At 43.9% G+C, this 19641-nt stretch overlaps 1 protein-coding gene across 2 annotated transcripts in view; it reads left to right on the forward strand.

Annotated features, from left to right (window-relative positions):
- epc1b (enhancer of polycomb homolog 1 b) overlaps nucleotides 1-19641 on the forward strand; it is a gene marked incomplete at its 5' end in the record, with an annotated part of 53956 nt that overhangs the window by 28720 nt on the left and 5595 nt on the right. For both annotated transcript variants that reach the window (XM_080726512.1, XM_080726511.1), the window contains 9 exons: nucleotides 1283-1442; nucleotides 7902-8047; nucleotides 11765-11971; nucleotides 13646-13794; nucleotides 14123-14270; nucleotides 14716-14880; nucleotides 15988-16077; nucleotides 16936-17084; nucleotides 17816-18270. In XM_080726512.1, coding sequence (XP_080582638.1) covers nucleotides 1343-1442; nucleotides 7902-8047; nucleotides 11765-11971; nucleotides 13646-13794; nucleotides 14123-14270; nucleotides 14716-14880; nucleotides 15988-16077; nucleotides 16936-17084; nucleotides 17816-18270 — 1609 coding nt within the window. The remainder of the gene's footprint in view (nucleotides 1-1282; nucleotides 1443-7901; nucleotides 8048-11764; nucleotides 11972-13645; nucleotides 13795-14122; nucleotides 14271-14715; nucleotides 14881-15987; nucleotides 16078-16935; nucleotides 17085-17815; nucleotides 18271-19641) is intronic.

Consider the following 19641-nt stretch of genomic DNA (forward strand, 5'->3'; position numbering starts at 1 on the left):
AATGAAATAATCTTTGTATTTTATTTTTTTCATTTTTTTCCCAGCTCCCACAGACATTATGTAAATGCTTGTAAACAGAATAAAGTTGGCTCGCATAGTACTTTAAAACCTTCACTGTCTCTGAAAATTTTACAGCTATTTAAACAGTTCTGTATGTCAACAGATGCCAGGCGCAGATGACGCCTAATCAGTCTTGTATTTTATTAGTAATGAGCAACATGACAATGTGACTAACGGTATCGTACACCAATCTTCATTGGGAAGTGATAGCGTTGCACTGTGGAGTGTTTTGTAGGCAACTTATTATTGTGGTAGTGCAATAAGTGCATATTGTGTTTTTAGTACAGCTTTTACTGCCGCTTGTGCTTGCTATAGTTAAGTGTCATTCCAATATGTTTAAGGATATTAATTTGTCTACACCGTAGACTAGAGGAGGCTGTTATCACGTCTACGGTGCATTTTCAATGTGCCCTTCACTTGACCCCAAAACTGTTCCCGGAGGGTCCCGCATAGCAGTCAACCCTTAGTGCATGGAATGGAAGTGTATTTCTTTTTAATTTTCTTTACACACCTAGCTTATCCCAAGGGGAACTTCAGTTTTCAGTTTAACCCAGCTGAGTGCTGCCCACAGGAGTGCGGAGCGTGTCTTGACACTTTGACACATTGCTGGCCTGCTCGTACCTGCGACAACCAGGGGCTCTGGTTCCCCAGGCAGGCTATGGCCGCCCCATGTGAAAATCATGCCCACTTTTCATTCGCATTCTTAACATTTCAGCTGTCCTGTGTGAACGGTCAGCAAAATAATCGTATACTTTTTTTTTTTTTTTACATTAACCACTTGAACCCTAGCATCCCTATTATGAGTGGAACATTAGCCAAAAATAGCAGCGCGAGGCGTTGTGAGCTTGTAGATCGGCTATTTCTGGCAAAGAGGCTTGTTGTAGAGGGAAAAGAAGAGCAGACAAAGTATTTGACAGTTGAAGTGGTTAAATGTCTGAAGATACGGGTACACATTAATCCAACATACACTGTCTGATGACAGTGCTGTCAAACAAGTCTACGCTGTCTAAGAAATCTATGAACATTTTTTATTTGCAACACAATTGTATACAATATATAGGCTTGAGTGGGGGGGTCCCTGCTTCATCTCTCTCTCAGCTAAGGGGTCCTTGGCCTGAAAACGTTGGAAGATCCCTGTGTTAAGTTTGATCTTCCTAATAGAATTTTATAGGAAGAGTGTGAAGATTAAATTCTCTCCCTCCCTCTCTCTGTGTGTCCATAGGAGCACCATCTCCAACGGGCCATCTCTGCCCAGCAGGTGTACGGAGAGAAGCGGGACAACATGGTGATCCCTGTCCCCGAGGCGGAGAGCGACATTGCCTACTACGAGTCCCTGTACCCCGGGGACTTCAAGATGCCAAAGCAGCTTATTCACATACAGCGTGAGTTGTATGCCCCCTGTTCAGAGCTGATTTTTTATTTTTTTTAGTTTCTTGTTGAGTTGGTAGTGGCATTTTGCTGTTAATAAAACAACATGGTGCTTGTCGTGGTATGTCATGGATATTGCCCCGGGGGAAGTTGTTGGGTCAACACCTGAGCTGCCAAATATTCATCATGATATACCTCGGGTTCTCATGCCGAATCACTTAGGGGGTCATTACATGAGGTCGATTTTTTTGTAGACGATAGTTTTTACTATTGATTCGGCCATTTTGACACACGGAGACGCGGTTTCATGACCCTAACCGATACTTTTCGGAATTCGGCTCTGAAAGTGCATTTCTGCGGTTTCGCATCAGTTTCGCAACGGTGTAATATCGGAATTCGGCCGTGAGGGAGAGTGCAATGATGTCATAGCACCCCCTCCTCTGCTCCCCTTCCCCTGCTGCATAAAGTGTCAGTCTGTCAGACTAACCGAAAATGTATTATTATTATTTGTGTTGTTGTAGGCCTAATTAAAACCCAGAAAATAGCCCAGTGATCTATTAGCACAAACCTCATTTGAAAAATGTCAGGAGTAGTCTATATGAAAGCCTTTTAAAAATGTCTAATTACGCACAAGTCGTCGCACCTGGGCTGGTACCCTAGCTGGCCTGTCGGAGTTGCAACAGCTCTCCTCTCCGCAAAGTTAAATTAAACCATTAGGCTATGGTATTCCATTCTAAGCAAAGCAAACCAATGATTAATGACTATTTTGCGTTCCCCTTTTTCAACTTCTCACCAAAAAATACTGGATTAATTCTTCATGCACCGCGCCACATCACAGACGCAGCGGACTTCAGGTAATGAGTGAGTTATTGTAATATGCTGAGTCTTGCTGACAGACAGACAGACAGACAGACAGACAGACAGACAGACAGACAGACAGACAGACAGACAGACAGACAGACAGACAGACAGACAGACAGAATAAACATAACTGTCCAGTCAGTCAGAGACCATCACAAAAACTTCCTCCATATCCTCGCTCCCTCTCCTCCAGTCAAAGAAATCATGTCGCTTTTTCTCTCCAGTGCGTCTAGCCTCCTCTTAAGGCACGCATGTTGCTTCCAAACTAGGCAATTTACTTAAAGCCATAACGGAAGGCTATGATTGTGACTTCCAGTGAAATAACAGACTGCCAGTGGCGTATGGCGTCAGTTCATTAATTTATTCCGTTAGTTTATTTTGCGACGGCGACGGCACATCATCCTCCATTGCGCCGCATCCCAGTGCAGTGCGTCAGTTCAGTAAGAGCTAAGGTATGGCAACATGACTGTTGTCTGGTCTTGCACGTGCAAGGCACGCATGCAAGACAGTCATGTTGCCAATACTTAGCAACAGGCATGATGAATTTATTTTAAGAAGTAGGCTACATTTTATTATTTTCCCTTGTAATCAAGGTATGGTAGACTACCATACCCATATGTGCCTCTGTAGGCTACTCCGTTAGCTGCCTCGCATGGTGCGTTATAGCATACTTCTGTGTTGCAGATAGAAGACAGAACTCACTTAATATAGCCCATCCCCGTAGATAATGTCCAGAAATATGCTCCATAGGCTATAAATGTTCCGACCTTCATCTTCCAGGTGACTTTTGTTGGTGTTTCACTTCACCTCGCTAAAAACCTCCTTTTGCGGGACTCATTGAATATGCGAACAGACGATAATAATATGGATTTGGGAGCATAGCCTAATTACAAAGCATGTCTCATTAAAAACAATATATATTTTATAGTTGAAGGGTAAATACACAGTATAGGCCTATGTAGGCTGGGAACATGACACATTTTGCTTGAATTCATGCGTTGTCAACTTGTAGTATAAACACAGAAAAACGAACCAACAACAAGGTGTAAACGCGACGTTTTTTGGGTAATAAATCCAAAACGAGACCGGCAGCGTTTCCAATCGTCCTGGTATAAAGACCCCCTTAGAAACCGGTTATTTCATATGCATTGGATTTGCAGAATTAAGGCGACACAATGTAATGTTTTTGCTAAACGGTGTGGCAAGTCCATTTGCTGATTTCATTTGGTTACTAAGCAACTGTACATTTTTTGTGAACCTATTCCCAATCTCTGCTTTTCAGACTTTGGGTGAGTGTTGTGAATATTGTCACAGTACAACAAGGTTTCAGACAATATGAGTCCCGGATCAGGTCAACAGTTTTTTTTGTTTTGTTTTTGGGTCTGTATTGGACGTTCAAACCTGGCTCCCAAACCCTGTTCAGTTGGTTTGTTGTGCTTAACAGACTATTATTGAAAGGTAATTAAATGGATTTTCTTTGAGGTCCTCTAATAATTTATCAGCACTTAACTTTGAAATGAAGAGACCTTGAGCTAACGTTTATCTTAGTAACAGTGGCCTTTACTTGGTCTTTGATTGCTTGTTTTGAAACGCTGTAGCTCGTCTTTACTGCTGTTATAGTTAGTTTACTAGTTTACAGGGGAATCAATCTGCTGTGGTTTTGGTGTTTTCTATGTACCTTTAATTGGCGAAGGCTTGCCGTTATTTTTTCAGTGTCTGTTCTGACGCTAGCCTCGCATAACTAGACTATCACTGCGTGGATATGAGTCTGGTACTTCTATCTCTGGACACAATCGGTTAGACCAGACCAATACTGGGCCCTGATTAGCAACCCAACTCTTCTGGGTGAGGAAATGGATTCACAGTTGAGCGGGGTCAGACCCACATCAGACCAAATCGGACCAATCTGGCAGGTTGGTCTGATTCCAAGCTATTCTGGTGCCACTTAACACGGGGTTCCCCAGCCTTTTATTACATGCCTCTCTCAAGCCAGTCTCCGCCGCTACATGGCTCAATACTGCTTTGGGTTGTTGAAAACGTTGGGCATTGTAAAGACTCAAATTGTCAATGACGATCATCCATCAGGGCACTGAAGTGTGAACAACTCAATCTGTCCGTTTAACAACACAAGCGGTTTAGAGACCGTTGCAGCGGCGTTGAATGCCCTTTACTTTTTTTGACCTCCATGGCAACTTTGTTACTATGAAACTCAAAAGGAATTGATGAAATGAGGTGGTGTTATGCAGTTTGAAGTTCCAGTGTCAACGGTTGCCTGAGTGAGAGCTGAGGTGACTGTCTGACAACGTGCCTTCAGTGTTGACACTGATTTGCTGAGTCACTCCAGGTCAGGTTGATTTGAATTCATCTCACTTACACGCTGTCAACCCCCTTGTCTGGGTGGTGCGTGCTGCTGCCTCCCTGATGTGGGTGGGTGTGTGTGTGTGTGTGTGTTTATTTATGGCCGTCCCTTGTGGCTGTGTGAGACTGGGTTTGTGTGATGAAGTGTGTATTGTGTTCTTTGTCTAAACTAATGTGTCAATCTTCATGTGCTGGCCTGTGAGTGTGTGTGTGTGTGTGTGTGTGAGAGATAGGGATGGATTGGAGGAGTCTAATTTCCCTTGGCAGACTAATTGAACATTCTCTCAAAGAAGAGAATGATTTTAGAAATGTGTGAGGTATAAGGACACTTTTTTTGCGTGTGCTTAATGAAGTGGCCACCCGCTAAGTGGAAGTGACGGCTTAGTTGGATGTGTGCGGGGTGCATTTGGAGTTGGTGCTGGGAGTATGTAAGAATGAAAATGTATGTATAATTAGGTGTGAATGGTATTCGGTGTTTCCCTTAACATGGGACAGTGGCACAGGGCACCTCATGCATGTGCGCACAAAGCAGGTTCTCCCCCGCCCCTTCTCAGGTTTTTACAGTTTATTTTGTAGCTAATTGTAACACAATCAAGAACTTTACCTTTCCCTCTCCACACGCTGTGGAGACAAATCAAATAGCCTAAACTACATAAGAATGGTGCACACACACAGTGGCCACGTCAGCAGGATATATGGCACAGAAAGAAATCAGAACACAACTGGCAAGGTGCCCATTATCAAAACATTGCTGTGTCTATTTACAACCACAACAGCTGAAGTCCTTTGTGTCTATCAGTCATTGTTTCAGTGACGCACCACAGACGGCTTATTTTCCCCTCCCAAATGAAGTCAGCGATTCAGAGTGGGTTGGTTTCTAAACTTTCTGCTGCTAGCATTGCTAGCCCCCACTCCCAAATCATTGCTCCTCATTGTACGCCACGGGTGATTCGGACGGAGAATCGGATAGTGAAATTCACTGCGCACGATAGCGCTATGTTTGGAAAGCTCCAGCTCCAAACCAGTGTTTAATTAACAATGCCTATTGAATAGCTGAGAAACCTGGCCTTTAACCACATAGAAAAGTAGCGCAAACGAACTGTACAAATGTTTATGGTAAAGTCTGTCATGTGTCTAAGGTTTTCTAAAACAAAACAAACACACATTCAAGCGACTAGTGAGCCGCTGCCGCTGTTAACATAGGGGGAGCCTCACAGGAGGGGAGACCCATAGACCCAGGAGAGCACGAGAACACGGGTGGGCCAAGTTAGATTTTGTCGCACACCGGTGTGTGACGCACCTACAAGCTCACGAAGCGCCGCATATAAAATAATATAATTTCCCTAAAAAAATCAAACAGTGGCGTCCAAAACCAAGGCTCGACTGGCCATTACAGTGAAATTCATCTGCACTGTGGTATGGACGATGAACTTATCAGCAATTTTCACTCTCAAAAGTACATGGTTATAGAGTTAAGAATCAACATTGATGGTTGCCTGTCAGGCCGGTCTGACGTTTTTGTTCTCCAATTTCTCATATCAGCTGCCTCTGTCGCTGTGCCTTTTTTCTGAACCTCTCTGTCTAAGGAGGACTCCAAACTGTGACCAAAATGAGTGCAAGCTAACATTTCACCTGGTTGCATTTGTTAATGTGCATGATGATCATTAGGTCGGAGACACTCTCTGTGTTGTTCGTGTAAATGGCGCAACACATGTAACAACCTGTTCTTGAAAGCTACTGATTAGATGTGGGGTTCTCAACTCCAACCTGCACATCCCTAACCTCGCATCACCAGGCTTTCCGCTGGGGGAAAGCCTGGTCTTCGTTTACTAAACGGGCCGTTTGATCCGGTCGGGAGCGGAAGATCTCCTACGTTTTTCTGTAGTCCAAAACGGACTACACTTTGGCCGGAAACAACGACCGGAAACAGTTTCAACCCAGTTAGCGCATGCGCAAGTCGTTAGCCATGTAGTTAGCGCATGCGCAAGTACGGGTTAAAACTGTTTCCGGTCGTTGTTTCCGGCCAAAGTGTAGTCCGTTTTGGACTACAGAAAAACGTAGGAGATCTTCCGCTCCCGACCGGATCAAAAGCCCGAAATTGGAAGCCAGCCCAGGCTAGCACATCCCTAATATGAAAGGGAGCCTCTAAATCAGCCTGATGTTAGTCCCAAAATGCTCTGTTCCTTTTAATGGAGGCAGTAAGGCAGATGGGGCTGCAGATACGTCCTAGGCTTGATTTAGTTGCTGGCCAGCACCGGGACAAATACAGTACAGTCCAGGACATATACAGTACATTTCCAGTTACTGGGGAGTGTGCTGCCTTACTGTAGATCTGAATTACAGAAGTGTTTTCCTTATTTAACAACCGTGATGGCGCTGTGGGCAGCCAGGATGCCACAAAGAGTGTAACACAATAGCATAATCAATAACCATTACTGAGACCAATGGAGTGATGAATTGGGAATGTGACTTCAGGCTCTTGTGAGGGATTTAATTTCTCATTTTTTATTTGACGCTCAATTTCCATTAATCTCTAATAGGCAATTTTCTTTTTTTTTTTTGGTAAGTTGTGTTCATACTAGGGCTAGGACTTCAAATCACAATTCTTATACAATTTACCCTGCCATCATCATTCCGGATGGAGACCCAAATGCATTTGTCTCCAAATCATTGGCTTAGGAATGCTACAAAAAGTAAAAAAGTCTCCACAGGGTGAGAAATCGATAGAAAAAAAGTCATTTGGGGGGTGAACTACTCCTTTAAGACACCATTGTACAACAACATAGTTTTTTGATGAACCTACATGAACAAGTTAGTTGGAGGTTTTAAATGTCTGTCTCAAAGATATTTTTGGTTAATTGCCCAGGACTATTTCATACACTTATGAATGAGTCCTTCTCTTTACTACCTCTGAATATGAAATGTACTTGATAAAACTCTTGAGTGGGTGTTTGCTGGAGATGGATGAATTGAAAACATTTTAGAAGGTCGGAGAATGAAAAGGGGAACATTACAATAAATCAAAGGCAAATGTTCCAATATTGTTGACTAGATCAGTACAACAGCTTCTAAAGGCCAGCCCACACACTAATGCAACTCATTGCAACTTCTATTTAGGATGATTGTTGCAAGTCGATACAAGGAATCAATCGTGTGGACCCTGTCTCTCCTTCAATATTTGTTCTTATGACAAGACCAGGCGTGTAAAACTAACCAGAGGTCTCTCTCTCTTTCTCTCCCTCTCGTCTGTGCAGCTTTCAGCCTGGACACGGAGCAGCCCGACTATGATCTGGACGTGGACGACGAGGCCTTCATCACCAAGCTGAAGAAGAAGATGGAGATCAGCTGCCTGCAGTTCGAGGAGATGGTGGACCGGCTAGAGAAAGGCAGCGGGCAGCAGGTAAGGCTCCCATAGAGATGGTGGACTGGCTAGAGCTAGGGATGTTAATCGACGCATTATTGGCGAATCGACGCGTCGCGGCCGAAAATCGACGCGTCGATCGACTTTTTTCACTTTTTTTTTTCGCTAAGCAGCAGCTGAGAGGAGAGCAGCACAACGGCGCATTACTTTAAACAACACAACGTATGCTGCACCCATCAGAACTTGCATCAAAGCCCTAATAATAATGATATAATACATAATTGCTCTTCCTTGTTAGCATGGAGTCTGTTCTCTAGAGACTAGAAGCGGAGTGACAATAAGTCCATGGAACGTGCGGGAGCGCTGACCGCTCGCTCTCATATATCCCCGGTGTGTCGCATTAACGTTAACGACGAGTAGTGTGGTTTGTGATCATCGCACACAACGGCGACGCTGCCATTAACAAGCGAGCTTTCGTGTCAAGCGTGCATGCAGAGGCAGGAGGTAAACAAAAGCATCCAGTCCATAGAGATACAGTCAGGCAAGTCAGCGCGCACTGCTATGACGCGCACATCAGCACGGTCCAGCAGTGTTTCTCAACCAGTAGTCCGCGGACCTGACTAGCGCCGCATGCATGCGAATGCACAACACATGCAGGCGGCATGCACTCGTCTCCGACACAGACAGACACACACACACACACACACACACACACACACACACACACACACACACACACACACACACACACGGTCCTCTCACATATGGAAAACATTAACGCTTATAACGTTTTTGAACGATTAAAACCTTTTTTGGGGGAAAAACTTTTGAAAAATAAAAAAATATATATATTCTTCGACTTTTCGACTCGTACTTTTTGAGTCGCGGTGAGCGTGAGTCGATCGACGCGTCGATTTCCGATTTTTTTTCACATCCCTAGCTAGAGCAGGGGTTCTCAAACTTTTTTAGGTTGTGAACCCCAAAATAAACATATATGAACTGTGGACCCCCACCCTGACAAGCACTTGGAATTGTAGTTATTACATTTTAATGTGACTCTGTTCCACAGATAAATATTGTGAAAATAGCAGATCTACATGCTCACAACGCCTCGCACTGCGAGGTGTTGTGAGCATGTATATCTGCTATTTTCACAATGTTCGCCTCTTGCTTACTTAATATTTGGCCAGTTTGGTATTAAAACTGTCTTGAAAGTCCTTAAATTGTCACTTTATAAATGTGCAGATACCCTGTATAACCCTGCACAATGTTAAAGGTAAAGGAGGAGGTAGTGGTGTGCTCTGTCAGTGATTCTCACCCTTTTATTTCAGTGAGCCCTTGTTTGATTTGCACTAGTCCACAGATCTCCATTTACTATATTTATCCCTGGGACCCCAATGTACATGGTCAACTAGCTATCAGTTAGCTGGAAACCACTTCAAAAGACCCCCAGCCTCACCATCTCTTACACTTAATTCACTTCATTCAACGTTTGGTCATTTTACCATCTAATGAGGCTTTTGGGAGCACCCGGGACAGTTTTTTAAGTTGCTTGAGTCAGTATTTAGATGTTTGATATTCATTTTATCAGAGTGACGTCAATACGTGCGCATCACGCGTCTCTGACGCATTCACGTTGCCTAGAGACGCATTCACGTCGTCCCTGTGGGGTCCCACGGACGCATTGCCTCCATTGGAATCCACGTTAAAATAATTTACCACGTCGCGAAAAAAAAAATATTTTAAAAAGTCCACAGACGCCACCATTGTTCATGGGTGAAGGCATGCTACTTAACCCTACGTTAACACAAATGAAATCCGCGTAGAAAGTCTTAAAACAGACGATAAAACTAACGTCAGTCTGTGTTTTGAATCCACGACGCCATTTTGTGCGACACTGCTTGGTCACAGAATTCAATGGGTGCCTGAGTTTTAGCGTAGCACCGGGCCGCTCTCTGACCATAGTGGCACAGCGTATCAGGTGACCGAAAAGGGTTCCCCCACAGAACGTGTATGGCACGGCGCAGACACATGATGTCACTCTCGACACTGCAGCTCACTGCTCACACACAGCGACCCGCCTCCTCTCCCTCTGTTCTCTTCATTCAAAACAACTGGATACACGCGCTATTGTTTATAGATGTGGTGGACATTGGACAACGTGTCAGAAGCCACACAGGTCTTCATTGCGTCTTTACAACAATAGCGACGATTAACGTTGTGGTGAACATGGTCAAATAACCTTTATTGGCTCAACTACAACAAGGAGGAAGCAAGCTAGCCTAGCATGTATGCTATCTGAGACAGTATGTATGTAGCCTAGACTGCCTAACTGTTTTGATTGATTATAGTGTTTTCGTGGCGGCGCCGTCCATTTGGTGGCCTTGCCCTCCCGCGCACGTCCCTCTATGATCAACCGTTCAAAACAAAAGTAGCCGATCTACAAGCAATCCTAATCCACTGTTTTTGACCCAGTCCACTGCTTCTCTGTACAGCAGAGCAAACACAAGCACGGCATTTCCCCCATTCCATAGAAGCAGTAACAGTACAAACAGGAGACATCATGATCTCACTTAGAAGATCCATATATTATCGATGTATATAAAATAACAGGTGGCTGTTGATTATGAAGACTCGGTAAAAGCTTCTATCTACGCCCCCAAGTGGTCAACATCCGATATTACCGGTTAGGTATAAAAAAAATCAAACCATCACATGACTATTTGGAAGTATTAAAATTGTAAGATTTGGAATTGTGGTTCATTTCTTTCAGACACATTTCTACGTAACATGAACATAACCATATAATAACCAATTCAAGTTAAATGCTGCACTTTGTCAAAAATGACATGACGCGTTGAATTTTTGTGGGACCCATAAAATATCCCTGGGACTCATCCGAAAGACCTGTCTTGGGTCCCGGGACTCATTACATTAAAAACCTATTAACATCACTGCATGCCCCCTTTCCTATACAAACCCATTATAACTTCAAACTCCATTTTAACCATGATAGATTCATTGAAAACACTGTCCTTGGTTCTGGTGAATCATACTGCAGTCCTAATATGTGAGCTGGCCAGGTTTTTTTAATTACATTTTAGAGGATAAAATGTTTTTTTTTTTTTTTTTTTTTTTAAGTGAAATATCCCTAATGCAGGGGTCTTCAACGTTTTCAGGCCAAGGACCCCTTAGCTGAGAGAGACATGAAGCAGGGACCCCCTCTACATATTGTATAAATGTGTGATACAGATTTTCATTGATTTCATAGATAGATTTATAAACTTGTTAGTCATGTGAATGATTTTTCTTTTTCTTTTTCTTTTTTCAGACTTTTGAACACTTAAATCATCGTTACTTACTGAACTTGACCTTTCACTTTGTACTTTTTTACTAATAAACCGAACCTATATTTGCCGAAAAATAGCAGATCTAAAAGTTGCGAGGCGTTGAGAGCTTGTAGATCTGCTATTTTTGGCCAAGGTTCTCCTCAGAGTTGGGATGCGAGGGTTAAAGTTGTTAATTTTAAAAGAATTATCGTATCACACAAAGATTTGGCGGCCCCTCTGTAGTAACGCTGAGGACCCCCTGTTGAAGACCCCTGCTTTAATGGGTTAAAACACAAATATAGGTGTTCTTGAAGAAAAGGGGTCCTGATATAATCACAGGGCTGCACATATCACTGCAGAAGTGCTGAGTCTTATTACCTTGCATTATATGGGCTTTTCTGATGCTTGTTTTGCTCCTCCTTCCCAGCCGGTGAGTCTCCCAGAGGCCAAGCTGCTCCTGAAGGAGGATGACGAGCTCATCAAGGAGGTGTTTGATTACTGGAGCCGTAAGAGGAAAACCTGCAAGGGCTCCTCGCTCATCCCTTTGGTCAAGCAGGAGAGGCGGGACGGCTCCAGCACCAGCGACCCTTATGTGGCCTTTCGCCGACGCACGGAGAAGATGCAGACCAGGAAGGTATGAATCCCGTGCGGCGAGTTCTGGGTCAGACGTTCAGTTCAATTACACAGGGTTCCCACGGTCATGACATTTCTGGAAATATTTTGAAATTAGAGAAATATTTTTCCAGTACTGGAAACGTTTTGGAATTGATCAAGGGTCCTGGAAGGTCCTGGAAAAAATAGCTATGCATTGTCTTTGGTTATTGATTTTGTTAATACCTCTGAAATGACAAATTAAACATGGGCCAAATTGTCAAATATTAGAGGCAGAAATTTTGAAAATAGCAGTTGCGAGGCGTTGTGAGCATGTAGATCGGCTATTTTCACAATAAAACCATGTTATACAAAATTCCTCAACTCTTAGTGCTCGTCAGGGTGCCCGGTCCCCAGCTAAAATATGATTACTTCGGGGGTCACGGCCTGAAAAGGTTGAGAACCACTGGCATATTATACTACATGTCTTTGGGCATGCACATAGGAGTAAGCGACTTGTTATTGAGGTGAATTATTGTTATATAGTCCTGGAAATTGGGTTAAATATTCTGGAAAAGTTTTGGAAATGAATAGGTAAAAATGTGTGGGAACCCTGATTACAAATCATCACTGTCGGGCAGAAACCTCGTATCTCCGAGTTTCAAATGTGTCTGTTTTTTTTTTCGTAGCATATGAGACTGTCTCACAAAACAAGTGAAAATAGCCGATCGGGATGCGAGGCGTTGTGTGCTTGTAGATAGGCTGTTTTCACTATTTCAAATCATTTCTAAAATTATAAATATCTAAAAGAGAGGTTTTGGACGTACAAGGTTTCCACCTGACAACAACGAAATGGTACTCTTCTCCCAAGGAGGCAATTCCTAAAGCAGGCATAGTGGAAAAAGGGGACAGACCGGGACACGTGGGTGGCTGGTAGTATTAGGCTAGCAGTAAAAAGAAAAAGGCACAAGGGTAATTAAAAGGTGCATTGTGTAAAGAGAGTAATCGGGACCGTCTAGTACAGTACTATCAGGAATAGAAGAAAACCTTTGGGGCTGCATGGAAAAATGGTCATGGCTACTGCTACATACACATTATTTTGAGGTACTTTTGCATTTACAGACATTTTGGATATTATGTTGGGTTTGCTGTGGAGTGGTCTGGAGTTAACAGTGACATGGTCTAGAGTAGGGAAACTCAAATTGTTAAGTCTAATTTGATCACATGTTATGGGAATTATTTTAAACCTAGAAAATGTGTTGGAACTGTCTGAAACCTGTTTCCCCCATGGTGTGTTCCCAATGGTGGATCTGTGCTGCTGTCAACTTTATTCTAAAGAACATATGTGCCACCATGTGGTCAAGTAAAGAACTGGGACTTGGTACAAGTGATAACTATCAGGTTAAACAGTCTAGTGCAGCCCAAACCTCAACAGCAACTTGCATTATTTTCCCAATCAGCTGGATTTTTTTTTACAAACGGCAGCTTTTCTTTTTATATAAACAAATAATTATTCTTAATGTGATGTAACCCCTTCTCCCTTTCCATATTATGACAGTTATATGGTTTCGCTTGTCAACCTTTCTTTGTTATTATAACCTTACCGCATGTTAAATGATGTCACCGCGTGGGAAAAGGTCCACGTAATTCCCACTATTCTGCTTCATGATTTAATTTTATCATTAATTCTAAACGCTGATTCCAAATTCGCCATCAGAACCGCAAGAATGACGAGGGGTCGTATGAGAAGATGCTGAAGCTGCGACGGGACCTGAGCCGAGCCGTCACCATCCTGGAGATGATCAAGAGGAGAGAGAAGAGCAAGAGAGAGCTGCTCCACCTCACACTGGAGATCTTTGAGAAGAGGTAAGACAAACACATTCTGTTTTCCTGGAAAGAAGTTGCATGTTAACCAGTTATTTCGTTGACTAAAACTATGACGAAAAATGTGTGTTGACTGTTTATTTTCACTGACACAATAGTTTGTTGTCGGGTTAGACCCTATTCATTCCCGTGTACAAAGTTTGGCAATGATAGGGGCAATGATGCCAGAGATAAGAGTAGTGCCTAAAGTGTGACGTGATGCACAGACTGACTGACGGTGGAGGTTTTGATAGCAACTGCGACCTGACGGTCGCAATATTAACCATGTTCCCGTCATGACGTATGTTTTTTTTGTCTTCTGTCGGTCCAGGAACGTCATGTCGGACTATGGTGGTGAGGTGCTGGCGGAGGTGCTGGCCCAGAGGGCTCTGGTTAAACCTCAGATCATCCCCCTGCTTCCTCTCCCCAGCCAGTACAGACACCCCGACCACATGGACCACAAGGACTACAAGATCAAGGTGAGAAGATCTTTCATTGAGTTAAATGGTTCACAAACCAAGCTCACATGTCCTTTTCAAATACTATCGCTGACCTATGAAATGGGGGTTTGGTGGTTAAACTGATCTTGATGCTATATAAACTTAAATTAGCTGTGGACCCCCTGGAAACCCCTCAAGGACCCCCGGTGCTCCCCGAACTCCACTTTGAGAATCACTGATTTGGTAATGTCATCAAAGTGAGTGCTTAGGAAATTGTGGTTGCTAGATCCAAAACCTGTTGGAGCTCTTGCACTTTCTCTTTTTCATTTTCTTTTCATGAACATCTGCATTTTATCCTGAGCACAAAAGGAACAATTGTCGGAGCGTATTCGATTTTGTTCTCATATGAAATATGAAATGATCCAAAGCAAGCTATGCTTAGATTAAATGTTAACTAATGTGGAATCTACCTCACCCCCCTCAGCCCGAGAAGACGGAAGCCCCCCGGCAAAAAAGGAAGTACGAGAAGAAGCCCAAAGCATTGCCGCTGTCGTCGGGGGGCGGCCACCACGCGGGCCCCATCGTCTTCAACGCCAAGGACCTCAACCAGTACGACTTCCCCAGCTCCGACGACGAGCCCTTCTCACAGGTACACACACCCAAACAGGCCTGTAGAGCCGTTTCCACCAGTTGAAAACGACAAGGTGCTCGCTGAAAAACGCTTCTTATCTCCTCAAACCTGTAGGATTGCAGGCGATTAAAAGAAGAAAAAAACAAAGTTATTACATTACGACATTGAATGACTCGGACAGAGCTGCTCCTTATAGTGTTGTCAGTTACTCCCTTTGTCCCTGCTGATCTCCACTAAAATCTGTCCAGCTGCTGGTCGTCATTCTGTTGAGGGAATGAACACAGACTGAAGCAGTATGACGGGACAGCCCAATGGAAACTATCTTCACAGAACATTGTGTGTGATTGGACAAGCTCGATTAGCTTGTGAAATTGTTTTCCACAATCGTCACCCCTGGTTTTCAGTGGGGTTCTTGGTAAAGCTAGTAACGGATGGCCAGCTGACCTCGTATAACAAAAGTTTTAAATCGTTCAGTATTTGACAGGGAGCCAATGGAGTGCGTCCAAAAAAACTGGAGAGATGTGTTGGCATTTTATGGTGCCTGTGCAGAGAGCCAGAGACAAACAGGTTTTAATTACGGAGCTTCCCTGTTTATCAAATTTTAAAGGAGCTATCGTGGGTTACACCAACATATTTGAAACACGCTATATGTAGGATAGGATTCCTTTAAATCAGGGGTCTTCAATGTTTTCAGACCAAGGAACCCTTAGTTGAGAGATGAAGCAGGGACCCCCACAACCCATAGATAGCATACAGTTTCATCGTTTGACAGCAATTGACAATCATCAGTTTATTTTGGATTCATGTTAATTTGGGTTTTCAGATATTTAACCACCGTCAATACTTAATAAACTTGACCTTTCACTCTGTACTTAGTCTGCTCTTTTTCTCCTCTACACCAAACCTCTTTGCCGAAAATATATTTCTGGCTAAAGTTCTCAGAATATGGACTCTAGGGTTCAAGTGGTAATACAAAGATTTGGAGGACCCCCTGTGGTAACTCTGAGGACCCCCTAGTCCTAGGGGTCCCGGACCCCCTGTTGAAGACCCTTGCTTTAAATCAGTCTTCCTTGTTGTTCATCACAACCTGCCTGTTGACCTCTTGACTGACCTCTCTGTTTGCAGCTGCACTCTGGCTCTTCAGAAGCAGAGGAGGAGAACGACCCAGATGGAAACTTCGCCTTCCGCAGGATGGCAGGCTGCCAATACTATGCTGTAAGAGAACCCTTCATCTAACATTTGCACCGCCAGCGGCTTAAAGTAACGCATTAACATGCTGCATGTTAATACATGCAACAAGGGTAAAGTAACGCATTAACATGCTGCATGTTAATACATGCAACAAGGGTAAAGTAACGCATTAACATGCTGCATGTTAATACATGCAACAAGGGTAAAGTAATGCATTAACATGTTTCATGTTAAATACATGCAACAAGGTTAAAGTAACGCATTAACATGTTGCATGTTAAATACATGCAACAAGGTTAAGGCTGCACAGTAAACCTTTCAGCCAGACACTGTGTGGTCACCCTCACAAACCACACAAGTGCTAGAAATGCCTGGAAGTGATTGATTTTGTAGGGAAAATTCTAGCCTATTTGATCAAAACAAAACACACCTAAGAATCATTTGGAGTATTGTCGTATTTAAGATTCCACCATCACAAATTATAGAATCAAATGGTATTATAACAGACTGCAATACAGATCACAATAAAAGGACAAAGTCATTGTTTGTTTTTGGTCTGTTTTGCATTGGAAACCGCTCAGAAACAAAAGTTTCCAATCCTCCTGGCAGTCCATAGTGTTTTTTAAAAGGTCTAAAGAGATCATTTTCTGATTATACATTTATTTGTAAAACCTTGCACGTAACACATGACTAAAAGGGGCTCTCCTTGTATCTTGCCATATGAAAAACTAAATCCTGAATGGTGATGCATCCATATTGTCAATAAGCGCTGATAAAGCGATGATATACACACAGTCCTAGGTGTGTGTTTATCAAGTATTTTACCACAGGACAAGACTATTTTTCTATTTTAGACATGTTTAACACGGTCTCTCTATGCAGGCTCACCAGGAGTGTGTTCGTAACTGGAGGTGGTGTGGGCCCTGGGATGGTGGTTTGGGCGATGCCCGCTATCGCTACAGCCTGACCACGCTAACGGTGCCACGGACCTGCCTGGGCATGGCACGACGGCGCATCGGCAGGGGCGGCAGGTCTGCTCCTTTATGATCACCTAGTTAATTATCATTACATAATAGATGTTTTCTGTTGTTTCAGTTTGTTTTAGTGAGGCATTTCGCTTCTGTTGCTGTACAGTACAGTGGTTCCCTAAAAGACCTAAAAGAGAAATTAAGACGTTTGCCCGGGACCCAAACCAGTGAAAATGGCAGATTTACAAGCTTACAACCCGTTGCTTTGCGCCAAGTTGTGAGCTTGTAGAGTTAGTTTCACTAAGACTCATTTAATTTATGAAATACTTTTGAAAAATGTTGAAATTGTTTGAAACGTTTGAAACGTTTTTATATCTTTTGAAATTCTATATCCACCAGTTTCCCAACAAGCTTACTGGGGTAAAATGTGTGCTTCACTTCCTCTACACAGCTGATTCAAATCACTGAACAAAGCACCAAGTAATCACCATGCAGAGATTCAGGTGCCACAGCAGCACAACAACCAATCATATGAAACAGCTAAGAGGACAGGAAGTGATGCCCACCTTTCACGCAAAGGCTCATGGGACATAGGAAAATTACTTTTAAATGTAGGAAACTGGAAAAAGGGGGATGCTTACTCACAGAAACAGTGCAGTAGTGTGACAGACCAGTGTGTTGGATAAGTTTGTATGCATGTAGAACCAGTGTTTGACTGTACTGGTGAGTTGTGGTAACTGTACTTGAGAGTTGTGGCAGAATGCTGACTATGCTACCTCCCTCCCTCTTGACAGGATACTGCTGGACCGGGCTCACACAGACTACGACAACGTTTTCCACGGACTGGACCCCGACCTGCTTCTCCGGCCGTCTCCTCCCACCTCCTCCTCTCCTCCCGCGCCCTCGCCGCTTCCCTCCACAACAACTACTACTACAACCACAACAACAACGCAGCGCTCGCCCGCCGCCGACAAGCTCGCCAGTACCTCAGAAACGAATACCTCGGACAGAAGCTCCTCCTTCCTCACTTCCTCCTCTTCCTCCTCCTCTACGGACCTCAGTCAGATACTGTTGAACATAAAGGCGTGCCGCTGGAGGCACTTCAGGCCGCGGACGCTGCCGCTACACCGGCTGGACGACGCCCACCCGCTCTTCAGGAGGCTGAGCCGGGGCTTGAGACGCGCCGGCCTCTCGGCCTCCTCCCCCCCTCCCAGGGGGAGGGCGGTGGCCCCGCCCGCCCCAGTCGCCGGTGAGTTGGGACTAGACGGGCGAACGTGTCGTGGGTGCAGGCCGTCGCGCGCGTTTAAATCCGCCGTCGAATGGTTTGGCGGAGCGGTTGTGCGGTTTATGCTGTCGTTCAGGAACGTTGTGGTTCGGTTGGTTATCTTGGGCGCAAAAGCTACCATGTGCATTTACGCTTCACAGTCACGCTCTGCTCAATTCCGTTGTGCATTTCCGTGTGCACATGAGCACGCACGCACACACCATTGGCATTGAAGCCCATAATCAAAGCTTTTTGCTGGCTGGAGTTTTTTGAAAGTAGGTTCTCTCTGAGCCAAGCTATATTTGTGAGAGGTAACTGGTGACTGGCCAAGAATGGAGGGGTAAAGATGTGGTCGGATCAATTCCTCTTTCCTCCGCATAGCTATTTTCTTTTCTTTATTCCTTTTTTTTGTGTTTATGTTGCTAATGCCGCTGCGATTGAGTGCCTTCGTTGTGAGTTTCTAAAGCGTGGTATTTAAAGTTCACAAATCACATTTTATTCTATTCCATGTATTGTCGGTTTAGGCAGGCACAGTGTACAGTACATCCACAGATGTATATCGTCGTTGTCGGTTGGAAACCTTGTATGTCCAAAACCGTTTGTTTTGTATTTATAATTTTTAAAATGATTTAAACTAGTTAAAACAGCCGATCTACAAGCACACAACGCCTTGCACCGCGAGCCGAAGGCGTTGTGTGCTTGTAGATCAGCTGTTTTCACTGCTTTTGTGCGACGGCCTTGTGTGATGAAGCAGTGCTTTGCTTTACTTGGAGAAACGAGGTTTCTGCCCGACAGTGACGATATGTTAGCTCAGTTTACCTACATGGTCATTGTGAAGATGGCCTTGTGGGGTTGCATTCCAGGAGAGCCGATAATGAACCCACAAATCACGAACGCCTTTCACACTTTGAGTTGGACATGTGTAACAATGACACTTTAAGCTCAAACGTCAGACGGTATAAAGCCAAGGGAACAGCCAATGTTCCGTGGGCAGACTCTTGGCCCTGGCTCGTCTCATCACACACCACTTGAGTGATGAGACGATGCAGTGTTGACTGCATTGCGAACACAGAGTGTATAGAATGAGATAATCTTTGCACCAACATACGCCTACGTTTAGCTAAAGAAATCATAGCCCACACCAACCCTTTTTGTTCTTTTTTCTTCCTTTTTTTTTTTTTTTGTTGTTGTTTGTCTCACGATCGTTTTGAAACTTGGCGAGTTACCTGGAGCTTTTGAAAGGGCTTTTTGTGTCAGGTATGTGATGGGTAAGCAGGATGTTCTGCCTGGAGCGCACGTTGAAGACAATAGAAAACCTTGTGATTCACCTAAGTGCAGTTTAGACAGAACAACTTG

This window comes from Nannobrachium achirus, assembly GCF_963921795.1.
Source record: "Nannobrachium achirus genome assembly, chromosome: 5".
Lineage (NCBI taxonomy): Eukaryota > Metazoa > Chordata > Actinopteri > Myctophiformes > Myctophidae > Nannobrachium > Nannobrachium achirus.